This window comes from Plectrocnemia conspersa, unplaced genomic scaffold (assembly GCF_051122295.1).
Source record: "Plectrocnemia conspersa isolate PC_06_02 unplaced genomic scaffold, ASM5112229v1 ptg000002l, whole genome shotgun sequence".
Lineage (NCBI taxonomy): Eukaryota > Metazoa > Arthropoda > Insecta > Trichoptera > Polycentropodidae > Plectrocnemia > Plectrocnemia conspersa.
In genome coordinates this window covers 12,720,435-12,739,826 of record NW_028277166.1, presented here as the reverse complement: position 1 = coordinate 12,739,826, position 19,392 = coordinate 12,720,435, and the positions used below count along the sequence as shown (strand labels likewise).

At 30.0% G+C, this 19,392-nt stretch overlaps 1 protein-coding gene across 5 annotated transcripts in view; it reads right to left on the bottom strand.

Moving 5' to 3' along the window:
* LOC148237705 (transmembrane ascorbate-dependent reductase CYB561-like) overlaps positions 1 to 18,236 on the bottom strand; it is an 88,825-nt gene extending 70,589 nt beyond the window's left edge. For 2 of the 5 annotated variants that reach the window (XM_088203698.1, XM_088203684.1), the window contains exons 1-2: positions 18,101 to 18,236; positions 16,832 to 17,104 (exon numbers count right to left, since the gene is read on the bottom strand). In XM_088203698.1, coding sequence (XP_088059824.1) covers positions 16,832 to 16,983 — 152 coding nt within the window. In that variant the 5' untranslated portion in view covers positions 16,984 to 17,104; positions 18,101 to 18,236. Of the gene's footprint in view, positions 1 to 1,378; positions 1,614 to 16,831; positions 17,126 to 18,100 lie in introns of those variants that run through there. The other 3 variants (XM_088203690.1, XM_088203677.1, XM_088203720.1) reach the window with 2 other exon arrangements.
* Positions 18,237 to 19,392: the final 1,156 nt, after the last annotated feature.

Below are 19,392 nucleotides of genomic sequence, written 5' to 3'. Positions count from 1 at the left end.
TTTCGGTAGTTTCTTGATATTCCTTTCCAGCGAAAAAAAAAGTATTTTTGCTCGTGCTTTCCATCTGACAATAAAATGTTACCAAAAGCTTGTAAAGGACATTAATTCCGACCGAAGAAGCGACTAACTCGTGACTTATGAGTAATCAATTTTCTGTGTAATTAGCACTATAAACCAGTAATATTTATGTTTTATCTAAAACATATAAAGCATTCTCTATGAGCTGAAGTAGCTCATTATTTGAGAATTTTCATGATATTCATCCGTGAGATTATTTTACTCGTCTATAAATCGGTGACTAATACCAGTATTTATTTATTTTAATCATTTATTTAGTTCATATAGCTAATTATTTATACACTACTATGAGTGTTGGTCAAAATATATTCAACCCGAATTTTGGTCAGTTGGAGGGCGAAAAAACAAGTATCACTTCTCAGAAGTCAAACTTTCATGTCAAAAGCAATATATCTGTATAATGTCAAACCAAATATTATATTAGAAATCATTTCAATGCTTCATAGTTTGTTCGATTTTTTGTGTTTCACCATAGCTTAAATATTAAATAGACATCTTTCCGATCGCTCATACTAGGATGGTGATGGCGCGATTTTATATTTTTATTTTAAGTATTGATCGAAGTATATTCAAATCGAATTTAAAAAAAATAATTATCACTTCTCAGAAGTCAAAAATCCACGTCAAAAGCAATAAAATCAAGCGTTCCCACTGCAACGGCGTATATAATAAAATAAAAAGGTACATAATAAAAATCTTAAGAATATAAGTTATATTTTAGCACATAATATATTCAACACCCCAAGGTGCTTAATACATATTTATATTATAAAATACATACAAAATGTAAAAACATAAATAGTTGAAAATTTTCTAATAAAAAATCATGTATTGCCACTAAATTTCATACAATAAAATATATTTAAGCACCGTCGTTTTCATAAATTCAGTATTTAATCATTACTGTACTAAAACAAATAAAAAATCACTTCATAGCATAGTAAATCGCCTAGTAATAAATTACTTAAAGAATAAATCATATAAATGACCTTAAGAGTTAATTGGTTAACAATTCGGCAATGATGGCTTAATAATGCCTCTTTGCTCCCACCATTGTGTTAAATTAATCATAAAAAACATCTCAAAATATTCTTTATAGTGTTGGAAAATACAGTGTACGTCAATGAACTGATAAATATTTTGCCAATGAAGAGAACCAGATAAACCTACATAGTTGGCAATTATAAAGTTAGCTGATTAATATGTCCAACAAAGCAAAACACGTTCTTAAAACAACCACTTGTAGATACTAAGCGTGCAAATGTACAACAAAGATTTTAATGGTAGTTTTGGTACGCACCCCTCTTCATTCTCGTCAGGCTCGGGCTCCGCGTCGGACATCTTTGCCAGAGTGTATTGGGTCGGTATTTTGACTGATTTGCTCGACTATTGTCTCAAAAATAACGTCTAGAGAGATTTCTCTAAGGTACAATTCAGATTCGGATTAGAATCTGGGCGCAAGACTGCGTTTGGAAAGACAAAGAGAGAGCTGATGCACAAAGGCGTACTTCGCGGGACGCTTTCGATGTGGCACTACCCCAGCGGTGGCAGGGGGCAACTAATGGTCACCCTCCGACCGGAAGCGTGTCCCCCCCTCCAACGCAAATCCTGTGTTGATGGCAACGGAAACCGAGTGATGACGCGTCATTGAAGACTCGATGAAAGTGACAGTTGATGGTGATAGATAAAAATAATTATTTTTTTAGTTTGATTTATTTGCATTTAATATTCATTTAAATAATTTGTATTTAAAGATACTTTCTAATTTCTAATTTTTGCTTTTATTAGAGCTGTATAATACATTTTTTCCATTTAAAATAAGCAATTAAGAAACGTAAAATTTAAATTATGAACTTCAAAAATCATGTCTTTATAACGATTATACGCATGGCTTTCAAATTGCTACTATGGAATATTGTGCATTAATCCATTAGTATTCCTTCAACCTCAGTATCTTACTGGTTTTACAAATATATATTTATTACTTATTTTCCGAAAACAACACATTGTAACAGTGTATCTTTCTTATCAGAAGGCGATAAAAACTTAATCCTTAAAAGGCTTGAGTAACTGTTTACTTTTTGTATGTTTGACGTGCCGACAAACAATACTGAAATTCTTAACTGAAATTGAAGTTGCAGATGTATACATTTCCCTTTTTAAAATATATACAACATTAAGGTATATCAGGTTAGGCAAAAATATACCGCTATTAAACGAGAATCATGAAGAGTAAAATCGTTTAAAGCTAATGAAAATGGCAATGTATAATTCATCTCGCAAGGTTGTCATCACTACTTGTTATATTTTGAATAATTTAATAAATATAAAATATTTATTTAATTTATATGTTAATATGGTGAGAATTATCATTGAATAGAATCTATTTATTTTTTATTCTTTATTTATAAAAAAGGTTCATGGTAAATGTAGTATGTTTATAATAAAAATACGTTTTTTATTATAAACATGTATGCAAAAAACAAGTATGTGTGAAATAGTGTGTGAAAAAGTTTATCTAACTTTTTTCTATGATATTTTTAAACTTAGTTTTAAATTTAAATTTTTTTTTTAATTTATATTTTTATTTTTTTAATGTTTTATAACATTAAAAAAATAACAACAACCGTCATTCTACAAGACAATGAATTTTATAAGAGCTATTCATATATCAAGTTTCAAGTCAATTAAATAAAACTACGGCACTTATCGTATTCGGAAATTTGTAATATCTAGGGATTACAATACCGGTAATACCTTTATCGGGGCAAAAATCGACCTTCAATACTACCGGTATTACAAAATGGAATACCGGTAGTATAGATTTTTTTATCGATTTCCATTACGTTTTTCAAATTCCTACCTTTTATTTGATGAGACATTCTAAAATAAATATGCAATAATTACTATAAATTTTCAGAAATAATTCACATCTCAATCATATAAATATGTTTTTAGAAAAAAATATGTTGTCTTTTTTTTAAACAAACATATTTATAAATTTATACACACTCCTTTCTTATAAAGTTCTTTTAGACTATCTAAATTGACAAAAAACAATAATATATTTTATTGGAATAAATTGGCGAATAGGTATAAAAAATTAGGAGGTATCTAGAGCGTTCGATCAAATTTTTTTTGTTTAAAATGATATTTTCCTATACTAATTTTCCCAAAAAATGTAACGCCCGTATTTTCAATATTTTTAACAATGTAATAACTGTGAATAAATAAATTATTACAACAAAATGATTTTTGTACATTGTCAATTTTTCCACCGATTTTTATTAGTACTCGTAAACAAATTATGAATCAGCGTATAACGTATTTTTAGAAGTACTTGAATGTAAGGAAGATTGTTTAAAAGCTTGAAACACGAAATACGCATAAATAGTCATTGGTTATAAATGTCGGAAAATAAAGCCAAAATATTCCTGCTTTGTAATTATATTTATTCAATATTTAAAAAAAAAAATTCCGACTGAATCCTTAGATTTTTTTGCAAAACTCGCAAGCATGTATCAACATTCAACAATATACCACAGTATAAGCTTAGCATTCAGTTCGACTTTAAATCAATGTACATTTAAAGTTACTAAACACATTATGACAACTATGTATAGTTACAAGAAATAAAAAAATCACAATCATACAAAAAAATCTACAAATTACAAATTTCTACAAAACATATTCTCCTATGCTGTATCATTGAATGAGATATTTGATATATCGAAACAATTTGACAAAACAGACAATATTAGTATTGAAAATCCTTGTATTATTGCAGTTATATTCCACGCAAATTAAATTACAAAACAGAAAAAAACATATGTCCGTATGTCACAAGAACTTCTGCCAAACAGTGTTTAATAACGAAGTGACATTTAAACATGTCATTCTATTTGCTATTTCTATGTCATCTGTAGTACTTTAAGCTTTCAACTTTTACGTTGAAAGTTGAGCTAAATAGCGACATGCTTACAACCTATTACGCGCTATTCTGCAATGCGTACCAATGAAACTGCTGAAGAAACTGAACTGCGACATGCCGACGACTGATTACGTGGTACTGCAATATGCGTGAAGAAAAGAGACAGTAGTCAAATATTGAAATACATTTATACTTCCAGGGTGTATTATATATTTTTCATTTTAATTTGAATTTATTCTCAATTATAAAAGTTTTTCCACCTTACTTTTTTCTCTTTTGAAATAAGATGGCGAATCAGACTGGCTAGTGAATCTAGCCAAGATATTTATAAGATCTATTTATAAAACATATTATAGTAATATATAATTATAATTACGGCAATTATCGTGTCCTTAAAAAACCCGCATAAATAACCTAAAAATTATAGTTTTTATAATATCCGTCATTTTGTTTCCAAATGGCGGATAATGAACTTAGTTGAGATTTTTACGAAGCTTATAAAGCTAGACACTTGAAGTACACTTGAAAACATTGCATTTAATAACTAAAAGAAATGGCATTAATAATAGGAAATAAAATTTTCAAATAATCATTATATATTTAACCCTTTAAACGCCAGCGACTTTTTAGTGAGTCACTTTATTTGTCACAATATTTAAATATTTTAAACTTTAATGATACATAGTGCTGGTGATGTGGTATTTATTGTAATAATATTATATTACACAATACAACGAGTTAAATATATTCTTATTAAATAGCAACCACTGAGAAAGTCCACAGCTGCATTATATTAACTTAAAAATATGAGTAATTTCTGAAATTTCAGCAATCAACATTTTTTTTAAGTTTGCACAATTTTTGTGCGACTGCTTGTTTATCGGCTAGTATATATTAAAGACATGACTGTTGTATATAATATAGACATAAGACGATCAATTTTGCAAAAAAAAGCACAATGAGCTGAATATATGTATATTTTATTTACGTTGACACAGTCAGTTCGAGAGCTATCCATTTCATCATCATTCATAATCGAGAAAAAGATGGCCGATTGATTGATAAATATAGTAATTATTTTCATTTCTATAAATTTATTCAAAATATAAACAGGAGTAATGATAAATATATCGAACGTATATCCGTGTCATGTGCTTTAGAGCTAATAGTAAACTCAAACTTTCTATCTCTTTCTCAATTATAAATAATGATGAAATGGATAGCTCTCGAACTGTCTGTGTTAACGCAAATAGAGTATAGTAGCGATACATTAGAGAATAAAAAATGCCTTTTTAAAAATGAACTTTTGAAATACACAACTGCAATATGTATCTAAAAATTTATTTTATTCAACACTTCACATATAAACGTAAGCTTTTTTCGAATAGTACAGAAAATTATTAACTAGCGAATATATTCAGCGAAATTGGAACATGCTTCCTACTGCAATTTCTGTACAGAATATGAACAGTTTATCACCAAAAATTGCTAATGTGTATAATTATTGCTATCAAAACAACGGTATTTTCATTGACTTAATTATAAAGTGGCGAAGCTATATTTTTACTTTCGAATATCGTTTATTTTCTAGATTTATTCTACTCTAAAAAATTCAGAAAAATATGTACGCCATTGTACGCATACTTCTATATCCTAAGCACATTGTAATAACAGTAAATAGTGTCTAAATTTAGTACTACCTATAAATTGTAAGGATGTTTTCATTCTCAACAAACAATCAAACATGTGTTGCTCATCTACGATTTTTGTTTCACAAGCCCGTAAAAGGGTTAAAATTTCACTTTCATAACAATAAGCATTGTGATATAAAATGAGTAAATTGATTAAATTAAATACCCCAGCACTCGAATCAATAATTCAGTCGCTAATAAGCATAAGACTTGTCGGGGTGTCGCATTCACCGTTTTTACATAATGCATATAGCTCGATCGATACTAAAAACGAAAGGTAAAAATAGAAAACACGTATAATATAAAGTACACACGTGACGTAAATATTTTATGCAATCGCGCAATAAAAATACAGACACTACCAGGGTCGTTTGCGACCCCAAGAACGCTTAACTAGGGACAATAGTTCAAACCGCACATCCATGCAGTCCCACGAGCTACCGATATGAATATTTAATCGACAATGGGTCAACGGTTGTGCAGGAAAAGGGACGAGTAATAACCCATCGAGGGCCGTTGATTGTACTTAAACGACTTGCTGAATTGCATTTTTCATGGGGTAGAGAATTGCGAAATGAGGTGGGGTTTTTGTTGCGAGTCGCTTCCATCTTGCTTAGGGATATATTCAGAAACCACTACGAGATATTAGTTAAATATGGTTTTGTGTGCACGCTTTTCCTATAACGGGGGAAAGTTATGGGTTTGACCCAATTTTCGGAGTATAATGTAAATATGCCATTATATGTCTATGATTTCTCGTTTTCTTTATTTTAATCAAATAGATTCTTTATTATTTAATTTTGGGAATAAAAAATATAACTGAATAATAAAATTGATTAAACAATAATTATAGGAGATAATAAGAAAGTAAAGCATTTATTTTTTAGATTGATTATTTACCTTGAGGACACTACATATTTATTTTACAAAAATAATTTTATTGATTCTAATATTATATAAATCTCGCTTGTATAATACTAATTATGGACAATTTTTGACATTGAATCCCTATCAAAATTATTGTTCAGCTTTAACACATAATTTAATGAATGTCACTTCCTACTGCATTAAAATTACTAAACAGTTTTTTTAGTCTTTTAGTTCATAACGTTATTGCTAGTAACAGAGTCAAGTCAGCGATAAATTTTAGCAGCAGATTTTTCTTTAGCATATAATAAAATAAACGGAATTCCAAACACATCTCGCATGGGAATATAAAAATAATGTTTCTTTAATTTCCGAGTATTTCTCGTAAATAAGCAGCTCAAGTTGATAAATTTACCACACTCAAGACACTCTTAAAAGGGCAACTAAGCTCCAGAAAATTACTCGAAAGGCCGTTACTTATCAGTCACTGTTATTACTATACTCAATGCAAGAATGAAATTCAGTTCTGAAAAGTCAGAAACCTCATTGTAAATAAATTAAATTCAGCTATAAATAATTAATATTAAATTTCAGTTAAATATTTGGTTATAAACTTCTTTCAAGTGTCGTTAACAAGTACGAATAAAGTAAAAATTGAATTACATTATAAAAGTATGCAGTAATAGAAAAACTAAAACTACCACTAACGCTAAAGAAGAAAAACATTTTCTCGTGGAAAGTTTACAAAGTAGCTCGCTTAAAGTTTCGACAGTAGTGAGGTATTTACATCTCAATTTTATCTCGTTCGTAAAATTTCCAAATTTATGTTGAAACTTTGGGTTCTGATATAAAGATATTAAAAAGTCAATGAAATGTATGAATATATTATATTGTATTCACAAACTAAAATAATCGATGTACTACCAAAAAATTAATCAAGCTAAGTCTATTTTTTCTTAAATTAGATAGGCTGGCATTTAAAATAAGACTTATTATTAAAGTATTATTTTTGATTGTGTTAACACAGAAAATAGTTTTTTTTTAAATTTTAATGTTGCGCCTACTCTTTTACGGCACCAAGTGCGTGCAGTTTCCGATCCAAGAGTGGGGAATAATTTCATATTGGACGGTTGAGTTTGTCTACTTCTAAACTAATAAGACCGCATTTAATTAAATACACTTCTATAGTTACATTATTTTTTTAAATAATATACCTAGTGTAATATACATAAGAAAAAAAATCGAATTCATTCAATAAGTCTATGTTCACGTTTAAAACGTACCTGATTAATTTGCAATTCGAATAATTATATTCAGTCAAATCTAATGAATATGCGCATTAAATCGGATGCAATGATAATGTTTATGTATTGTAAAAGAAAAACTCACTTTTCGACCTCGGAACTCAAAATGTGAAGATTTCAACACGAAGATTCTTGTATGATTGTTTCTATAGTTTATTCAATGTATTCTTCTAATCCTCACACACACACTATGTATATATTTCATTTTTATGGTTATAACACACTTAGTTAATTTGCAATCCGAATATTTATAGTCAGTCAAATCGAGCAAGGCACATAACAAAATAATGAAAATTACTGTCGCGTAGCAAAATTATTTAAAACTGTTGCCACGTTACTGTCGGCCATCTTGTTTTATATTTGAATGCTTATTTTTTATTGGTCGAAACGACAGAATTCATTGCCGTAAGACAAACGAGCAAACTCATTTTTATTTTTATTATTTAAATTAAATATATTTCCTTTGTTTACGTGTATTATTATACACACCGTCATACAAAGCGATACGATTTACCGAGTACAAAATTCTGATAATCGGTAACATATACATACATATATAATTATTTATAAATTATTTTGTGTTTATAATAGATGTCACTTTGCAGTTTAATAATAGCGCATTTTTTTTAGATAAAAATTCAGCTTCTGGATTGCCTCATGAGTCCTTGACCAGAGGAGAAAGAACAACGCCATTTGAACCTCATTTCAATATACAAAATCAAGTTAAATGTTATTTAAATTCAGCAGCAGTTATGGATCACAACGTGGCTGTAGCCTAAAAACACATCACGCAGACCCTACCGTAAACCAGAGTGTACTAACCAAGTAAGAAATTAATTATTTGTCTTATCAATGTTACTGATTACATATTATAATAATCTAAACTATTGTTTATTTTATTATAACCTATATATAAACATCAGTAGAACGCTTTTTTTTAATTATATAACACCATAAAAACACTCGAGAATCTGTTATGGTCGAACGTGCCAAGAAAGGCATAATAAATTTCTAAATATATATTACCCGTGTATTCTTTGATTTTTATTTATAGCATTGTTATTCAGCGCTGTTATTTCGATTATCATGATTTTTTTACACAAAACATAATTCGCATAGCCCATACGTTTTAATTAAAACCATTTCATCAACTCTCATAAATCATCGTTTGAATATTGCGCCTTATTTTCCGAACATCGAAATTAATACACCTGTGTACGCAGTTACGAGTGTGGCATATACTACTACCCCTGCACAAAGCATCCCTGAAATGGGGACGACAAATCCAGGCGAGGGTTGCAACCGTAACAAGTCACGTACGAGAACACTAACCCTTCTGCGGGTGGGGTGAAAAATGGGTCAACATCCTCCAGTAGACCGACCACTGTGGTCCTTACGACTACGTCTCGAAGGTCACATTTCACGGAAGAAGGGAGGAAAAATAACACTTCCAAGAAAACATTTTCTTAGATGAACTCCTTGGCCTTAGTAAATGTTTGATCGGGGCGGTCTTTGCTGATGAAAATTTGAAAAATTGATTATAAAATATATTTTAGATAAACAAGTTTGGAACCACTGTTGTCTGCGGTGAAGTCTTTCCACGTCATAAATATACAAATCGATAGAGTGCAAAACTTCTTTTGTTCTATCTAATTTACATGCGAATGTATTGATCGAGCGATTTGAATTACGTGTGTCCTGGTTACGTGTCATTTAAATGCATTGTAATTCGATTCATTGCGAATGAGAACGGTTGTATCTCTTCTCTTCAATATACATAATGTATATATATATACATATGCACATACGAGTATATAACAGAAGTGGCCAAACTTTCAAAATTCGAGGGCAACTCATGATTATATAGAGGCGAACTCCGAATTCTTTCACCTTAAATATTTTTAGGATAGTTTTACTTTTTTTGTAAATAATATTATCTAACAAAAAATAATGTGTGGGTGAAAATATGTTTCATTAATGGCAGTCGGGCAAAGTGTTAAATAAACATTTTATTGAGCTTTCTATGGATCATCTCAAGACTTCGCTGAACGTCTCGAGGTAAATCCAGGCTTATATTTTTATCAAGCTTATTAAAGCTGCGATTGAGCTTCGCTGCCAAAGCCCGAATGTATGTAATTTAATCCCTAAAATCTCCAAATGAAAAAAGTATCTGCGATTCATTAGGCGTACTTTGCATATGCAAAATAAATCAATTAAAAAAACGATTAAGCTTAATGGTATTTTTACTGTTGTGTTGATGCAACAGCTTTAATGTTTTTTTAATAAGAAATATTTTTTTAGATTTCCTTATTAATTTAATTAAATACATTATAGTCCAATAACTGCTACACGAAGTAACTTATGAGGTTTTTTTACCAGTCCTTCTTATATGGAGTGCGATGAAATTCGACCTTCCATACAAAAAAATCCCGGGCAAAATTTTTTTCATGAAACAGATTTTTTATTGGTATTTTTGTACTTAAATTTGTTAAGTAATGTGCATTTGTTGAATCAAACGCCAGTATTTTTTAAACACGTGCAATTAAAAACAGTTTTTTGATGGTGTTTTCTACCTGCTCTTCTAATGGAATGCGACAGATAGTTTCTGGATATATTTGTTTAAGTGCATTTTGTAAAAAAAATAGTTTTGTTAGTTGTATTAGCGTATTTTGTCAATTGCCTGTATTTTTCTTTTCAATATAAATAATTGAAACAAAAACATACCGAATTTTTAATATAAATAAAAAAAAATAACTTTTCGTAAAAAATCATCCACATTATTTATTTTTTCGGTAGTACAATATTCATTTTAGAGCTAAATAGAATGGATTGAAATTAATAACGAATATATTATAAATTAGAATAAAGAAAATGGTGTTATTATAATAATCTCTACATCGGTACCTCGACAACAAAAAACTAATACCGCCCTGTGTACTTACACGTACCGGGATCATCCCTCGGGACAACCGACCAATCTTAGGGTAGATCACAATATACTCTCACAAATACAATAATAATAAAAATGTTATTAAAAAGCTATCCATATCATCATGTAATATTGCTTTTATACATAAATGTGGAAAACCAATTTCCAAAGTCTATATCAAATATCATTTCAGATGTTGCGGTTTTTATTCATGTACAAAATCCTCTCATAACCTCATATCCGATTCGGATCGATTCTCAAAAATCAATTTTCGGATTGCAACCGTTGAAATTTCTCCCGGAAACGACTGTTTCCCAGTCGGCCTGAACAAAACGGAAAGGGCGTGGCCCTCCGGGGAGGACTTCCCTCCCACCGACCCACCGACCCAGCGCCCACATGCCTAAAAAACAATTCTCCCTTTTACGGTAAAAAGCTCGCAACCCAAAACGTATTAAATATGCTAACAACATTGGAAAACTTTGCGTCGAAACGACAATATCTCTAATTAATCTCGAGTTTGAGGCGTTCAATCGGCAACACAGAGGCAATAAAATGAGCCAATAAAACCCAAACCCCAGAACGGAAGCATGCTATTTGAAAAGAAACGTTATATTCGATTTAATACGTGTTTTGATCTTAAATTCATAACACAGAAGCACGTGTGTTGTTTTGATTTGGTGTAAATGTTTAAAGGATTGTATTATTTTATAAATTAGGGATTTTTTAATTAAAAATATAATCTACCCTTATTGCTACAGTATAATGAAATATTAGTACTAAATAATAATTATATTTTTAATAAGCATGCTATCCTTTAAAATCTACGGATAGTACATAAAAGCACCATAAATTAACCGAAAGATTATCGCACATGAAATATATTATACATTTTAAAAAATGTATTAATCTAATCCTGAATATGTATTATCTGTCCAATTTTGTGAGAATGCTATTGTTGTATTTTATATAATTAGGCAGTATGTTATATTACTTTGAAGAAAACTACTTATTATTTCTCTTTACATATTCTATTATATTTAAACACAAAAATATCAAATAAGTATATAAAACACGGGTTTACATTTTGTAGGTATTATCACTGATAGCAACAATGTCTAATTTCACCATTTTGTATTTAAGCCTGTCGAAAAATAAAGTAGTTGTAGATGTACATATACAGAAATGTGAAAAGAACATGCTTTTTTAATGTCAACGAATCAAATAAAACTAGTGTTTTTTTAGTATTATTTTTAATTCTAGAGCTAGCTATCCATTTAAATAAAGAAATATTGTAGAAATAGATATTACTAAGTATTATCATAAATAAATGTAAAATATATATTGTGATGTTTCAGAAACATTATCTTTGCGCTCTCTTATTTCATTAAATCGTTGAGAATATTAAGAGCGAACTCGACAATTTATTATGGAAAAATCAAGCATTTTGTGTTAAAGTTACATTTTTTTAATAAGTATTTTCAGTATAAGATTGTTTATTTTTGTATAGGCATTAGAGGTATATTCTGTTATCGAACTTACTTATATAATGTTGCTCTTATATGTTTGAAGAATATTAAAAAATATGATTTTTAATATTCCTTATTTTAGTGAAAATCTACAAATATTTAGAAACAATTTTGCCGTTTGGAAATTTTTTTATAATAGTTTCGTATATTGCAAGATTATTTCATTTTGTATAATTGTAAGTAACGGAGCTCGTACCTCAAATTACTCGCATAGCAAATCAATTTTTGCTATTGAAATGTATTGAAATACTATTAATCCATTTCAATAGGTAAATTAAAATGAATTAATGGCAATTGAAATGTTAAATATACACTACCTAAATTACTGATATAGTTTATTTTTAATTTACACAGTACGTTTATTTGCTCGTATATCGAGTCAAATATAAAAAAAAATGTTCGTATCTCAAAATACTTTCAAGTCAAGTCACTCGTAAATCAAGGTTCTGCTGTATATTCTTTAATGGAACTTTCTTTATTGCTCTTTGAGGTGTAACGAATTTTATTATTTATTAAAAATGTTGATTTTTAATTTTTTAAATGCTTCATTTGTAGTCATAACATATTAATAAAATCTACAAACTTTTAGATACAATTGTGTGGTGTCTCTATGATATTTTATATTACACCTCGTTTTTTTGGCTTTATATAACCATAACTATATTTTATCATCAGTGGACTTCCGAATCGCAGTAAAAAATAATAAGATAACTATATTAAGGTAAAAATATTTTTTTCATTTTTTATTAAACATATTACAAATATTAAATACAGCAATTTAATAACTATTGAAAGTATTTCCCAAAACGAATAGATTGATACTTAATATGAGATTTAACCTTTAACGATCGGAAGAATATGTTCGCTAAAGTTAAAGGTAATAAATATCCTTTTTGACAAAAAATTTGCTTATGTATTTGTATATAATTATACGACGATTTTTGGTATAGCATATATACCAAAAGTCGTCGATTATTATTTATTTTTTTAATTTTCCGTTTCAATCTGACATGCATAAGCCCAATGCGTTACAACGGTGTAAATCTACACCAACTGGGTAAATCAATCAGATATATTAATAAATATTATTATTTGTATTAACAATTAAACATTTCTGAATCTGAATTTGGGTATGGTTAAAATTTGTAACACAACAAAAATTGATATTATGACGATTCGTTTATCAGTTAAATTATTTATTGAAATAATTGGAACTGAACTTCCATATGGTAAAATAAAAAATTCACACAACTACTGCATTATAAATCGGATGTATGAAATGAAAAGGGGTTCGAGTTGTATGAAGCTAATTTATAGCCCAGAGCTATTTTAAAAAGTGCTATCTACATACTGAAAGCTCGCACGTACCGCTCCTGAATTAGCCGTCGAGCGATTTTATGGCGCCGTAAGGACCCTCGGATTACCGCCAGATAGTCACCGATGATTCAAGCGTATACCCAGTACATACATATGTAGTTTCTGGCTCTTCTGTTTTAGAGCTAGCTGGTTGTTTATGCCCGACCTCGCGTGGGAAGTGCAGTCCCCTCGTCACGGTATGTGATATTAGTCAGGCGGAAGGGGCACTTATTATGTAAATAAACATACATCACTACGAGGGGGGAGGGATCTCCGACAGCTGGTACATCTTCACGCGAATCGTGTGATGCTGCTGTCAAAGACCATCCAAATCCATCAAAAACGAACCAGCAAATTATTCAGTTCTCCCTTTGAGAAACATTTTACCGAAACGACTTTGTTTGATCGTAAAAGTTAAAAAAAATAAGCTACATCTACTCTACAATATTTAATATAGTAGCAGCACGTACAAGAGTAATAACGTTTACAGGAGTTGTAAAAAGAGCAGTTATTAAATTTAATGAAAAATATAGTCGTGCCTAAATTTCACTTTCATGAGATAGCATCTCGAATTATTTAATATATTTTGATCGAAATTAACCATTTACAGATTGTGCGATTGGTGCGTGATCGGTTAATCTGAAAGCAATATGCTTTAATTAATAATACTCTAATCCGATTTATTACGCAATAGTTGTGTGAAAATCGAGTTTTCCTTTCAAAGTTTCACGACCTCTTCGACAAACTTGGTTCTTTGCCAAACCTTATAAATTTCAATGGATGGTTCTTGAATAAACGTTTTTTTCATGCACATCCTCCAAACGCACATTTTATATACTATTGAATATTCATGGCGCATTAATCGAAGCGATTTTCATCTGTACAAACATGTATACATATACCATTATCAAACACGTAAGCGCTAAATATATGTTCATGTCTATAATAAATTATATAAATTACATTAATTTTTTTTTTTTTAATATTCCACATTTCATAGACTTTACAAACTTCTCAATATTAAACTATACTGTTTTTTGTTTATATTAATATGTTTTAAAAATTTGGTAAAGCAATGTAAAAAATAATAAATAAATAACATACTTTAGTAAGACTAAATGTTGTGTCAAATGAACACTCACATCGAATATAATATATCCGCAGTAAGCGTGAATAACTTGACAAGTCAAAAATCAATTTCTTTTTCAATGTAGCAGTATAAATTTAAATTTATTTCGTGATTATATACATATATTAGTTACTGCTTAACGATATTTTAGTGGTTGTGAAGTTTAATAATATCATTTCGTCAAAAATTGTTTTAGTGCAGCAGTTTTAGATTAATAAATACATTGCTTTTGTAATTATATATTATTTGTTGAACGATATTTTTGATAGTACACATTAAATTATATAACTATACACACAGTAAAGATATTTCATTACTACATTATTTTATAAAGATCTCTTTTATTATTGAAATTTTCTGTTTTATGAACTTATGGAAGAATAAGTTTAGTCGTGAATTTATTTACAATAAATCTTATTTTTATGAATGTTTAAGGTTATGTCATTGATATACCTTATAAAAATATTGTATGCAATTTATATTTAATACCACTGAATAATTTTGTTTATTATTATTTTTCTTAAACATAATAGTCATTTTAAAATAATTTGCAAAATCATTGAGAAAATTATTAGCTAAAAAATATTTCATATAATATTTATTTATTTATTCAAAAGAAAAAGTTCTTCCCCAACATTGCATATTAAAATATTCTTATAACTATTATCATAAATAGTTGTATGAAAAACAAGAACCAAATATAAAATACAGTAATTATTAAATTGATCCGATTAAAATGCTTTCCAAATGTTCATATGCAACGATATCTATCTTTGCATATATTTAATTTACTAATTGGATTGCTTTTGCTAAAGGGTAATTTAATAAATTTAAGAGCACGGGCGTATTCTAAGACAAAAAACTAGACTTCATCACTTTGTAAAATTGTTTAATTACATAAATCTTATATGAAATACAATTGTTTTTGCATAGTAAGAAATATCTCATGATACTGAAATTCCATAATACCGATCTCAAATATAATATGCTAAATATATACAGTGTACTCTCGATTATCTGATTCAATTCACAGCTGAATTCAAAACAGGCGGTGATAAAAGGGACACGGATCTCTGAATAATACTTCAAAAACATTGTTTGACAATATAAGTTTTATGACCGACTATAGGAATTGCGATAAACAAACACTTATTCTTGACTTCCTCGAACATTTTCTGGTAAAAAAACATTAGAATTACAAAAAAGTTATTTAAGAAGACTGAAATAAAAAATATTTCTGTTGATTATTATTACCAAAAAGAAGCATAAATATATAGAGAGATCCACAGAAAGCAGCAATGTTCATAGATCTCATCCGGATGAAAACATATTGAAAACTAACGATGGTAGCAAAATTTTAATTTAACTCATGGACAATAATGAAACGATTTTGAGGAAGATGACGGTTTAAGTCATTTCTGGAATAAAATGACAACATTGGATGATATACATGGAACAATTTGGTTCAAAAGTCAGTATCACTTGTTCGATCATAGAGATTCTTCCTAATGTGTAAATAGATGTATTGGAATCTGAAGAGACTTGGACAAGTGATATATCTGAAATATGCAAATGTTGATCAGGAAAACATAAGGGGTAATTTGATCACGGTTGATATAATCCGGGTTTTCAATGCTTGAATTACATTAGCCACAAGACAGCATTTCTGTTGAAACTTTACTGGACAACATAGATTAAAGAGGATTCATATATAAAATATTAAGAGATTCTCAAAAGCAAATAAAAATCACAGAAATATAAAATGATATTTGCATTGAATTTTACATATTTTAAAACCATATAAAAATTATTTTTCAATTTTCTTTATATATTTTCTAACATATTTCTTATTAGAAATATTTACTACGTGATAGTTATCATTTAACAAAATGTAAAGAGCAATTGTAGAAGAATTCGCAGTGTCTATTATTTTAGAAAATATGCGAAAAATGGTAAACGCTTTCTGAAAAGTGTTGTCTGAAATTTAAATTTATTTATTGTATATGTAGTGTATAATTACCTCTTCTTATCCTCATCTGGCAAGACTGGAGCGCTCGGGGGCGGCGGAAGGTCGTCCAGAGGGAGCTCCTCGTGAGGTGGCGTCGGAGGAGTCTTATCAAATTCGGCAATCGGCGCCAGCTCCGGCACCGGTGCCACAGTTGCGCTGTCCATCGCCGAAAGCTTCAGCGGAGACACTTTACCGGCTTTCTTCACAATGGTGACAGAAAGTGGGTCCGCGGTCTGCCGCGGACTAACGTTGGCTTCTAAAACTTACTGTCGCCCGCTAAGCAAGCTACAGATACGAAAACCATACGTTCAGGTGCGAATACGAGCGATGATTACGCGAGAACAACAGAGACAACGCGCGAGGTGATAAAAAAAAAGAAATACGTTCAACAAACACCGTTTAACTAATTCAGCGATTATGGAAATAAAAGATGGCGTCTGCATAAGATAATGATATATCTTATCAAAAATGTTAAATGGAGCAAACAGACGCTTGATATACTATTAATAAAAACAGCACATTAGAGTTTAAAAGACAAAAGTGAACTGACTACATTTTTGTTGTTTACAAAGAAGATAATACACTCCCTCTATTTTCATCTATTTTTACGCTCCATATTTCACATAAAGGTTGACAAAGAACACTGACATTTAAATCTCTTTTGTCGCTCGAAAAATGCAGGTCAATTTTTATGAATCATATTTAACTATTAGCTGAAATTACAAACGATATTATATAATGGATGAAAGCTAAATAGTACAAACGAAGCGAGATAAGATTGAGTTAAATAAATAAGCGAAATGTGATATGTATAAAAATAAATACACAAGAATAACTAATGTTTCTATTATATGAGTTTTAAAACCAGTGATTTCTCTTTCACAAGAGCAGACCAGAATGAAACATTGACTGGAAAGTCCATTTGGCCAAAACGCTCATACGTGCTGCGAATTATTAACAATGACGCCGACTTAAAAACACTTTCGAACTATTAAACATTTAAATCCCAGCATCTACAAGAACGAAAATAAACCCCGTACGGGACCACCTGTGGACGATTTACATTTTACTCGGTAGTAAAACGTAAACGCTTTACAGCCACTACCAGAATATGATAGTGGCGCTTGCGTCTCCAAACGTTGACCCCTCGAAGGGGTGGGGATGCTCAAAATTCTTCCGGGTGGGCGTAGGGGTCTTGTCTCGTTTTTGGCGGGGCGCGCGTTGTTTTTGTTGTTCTCTTATTATTTTATCTAAAGGGTGCCACGAGCCGGTTCGGCGTACCGGTCGGTTCCGGAGATATATCCAACACTTGCGGCACTCGCGGATGGACTCCGTCGACTATGAATTGATGGCGCGAAAGTGTACAAGCACAGCGAGAGCGGAGGAGGTCCGTCCGTCTGGATGCAGGCTCGATACTGGCCGGAGTCCAGGAAGAGCAGGGAGAGGAGGTCCCGGGACGGATCGTTACCACGGAGCGGGAGGCTGCGCGCACTCGCACCTCCCGAACGACACACATACACCCATACACTTCCCTCCCCCCACTCCTCCACCAAACACCAATTCGTTTTCCTTCCCGTTCTCTAATTCACCTATGCAAACTTTCCATTGTGCTTGTCTAATACAACAGCGCAAGTTGCTTGAGGACATATTTAAAAATAGCTGAAGAGACTAAAAAATAGATAAGAATAAATCTTATACTTTTTCTAAAATTAATGATATAATAATTAATAATTTAAATGATTTTTTAAATCACTATATAATAAAATAGTAAATGGTTTTGTAAATTCTGGTTTACGCATTTCTATATGTATGGTTTGAAACCGGCAATCATTAAAATGTTTTTTTTTTTAATTTCAGATAATTAATCTCGCCCATCTTAAAATATAACCTCAAATAATAAATATATTTTTTGTCTCGGGAATTTTGTAATTGACTGAAGAAAATATTTACAAGTTTATTGCTTTAGAAAATTGAAATTAAGTTGTAAGTACACAATTTTGCTTATTTTTACTTTTAAATAAAGTGATATATAAATATTATTTTAAAATTAATGTATTAAAAAACGGTTCAAAGAATTTCTAAATTTTTCAATATGAACTTAATAATAATAAAATACAATTTTTCAGTTGATATGAAAGTGAGAGATTTTTTTTTGTGTAATAACCAGCACGATATACAAGTGGTATAGGTTTCTGACTATTTACCTGAAAGACCTGGGTTCGAATCCCAAATGGGCCTTAATGTTTTTAAATTTCTATCGTGTCTGAGAGATCAGAATTAGTTATTATTATGTAATTATAATTCCGATAGTACTTTAAACTAGATTTTTCTAATCCCAGGGATGAATTTCGTCATGATTAATTTAAATCAAGCTAGGTCGTACATATTAGATATTGAAATTTTTCTAATAATGAGCTAATTCGGCTTATTATATTTTTAAAAAAAAAATAAAAAATATACATACATAGATTCAATGGCATACAGACACATTAAATGCACAATTCTGGTTCATAACCATTTTCATTTCCACTTGATAAAGTTACACAATAAAAATAATATGGTATAATTCAAGG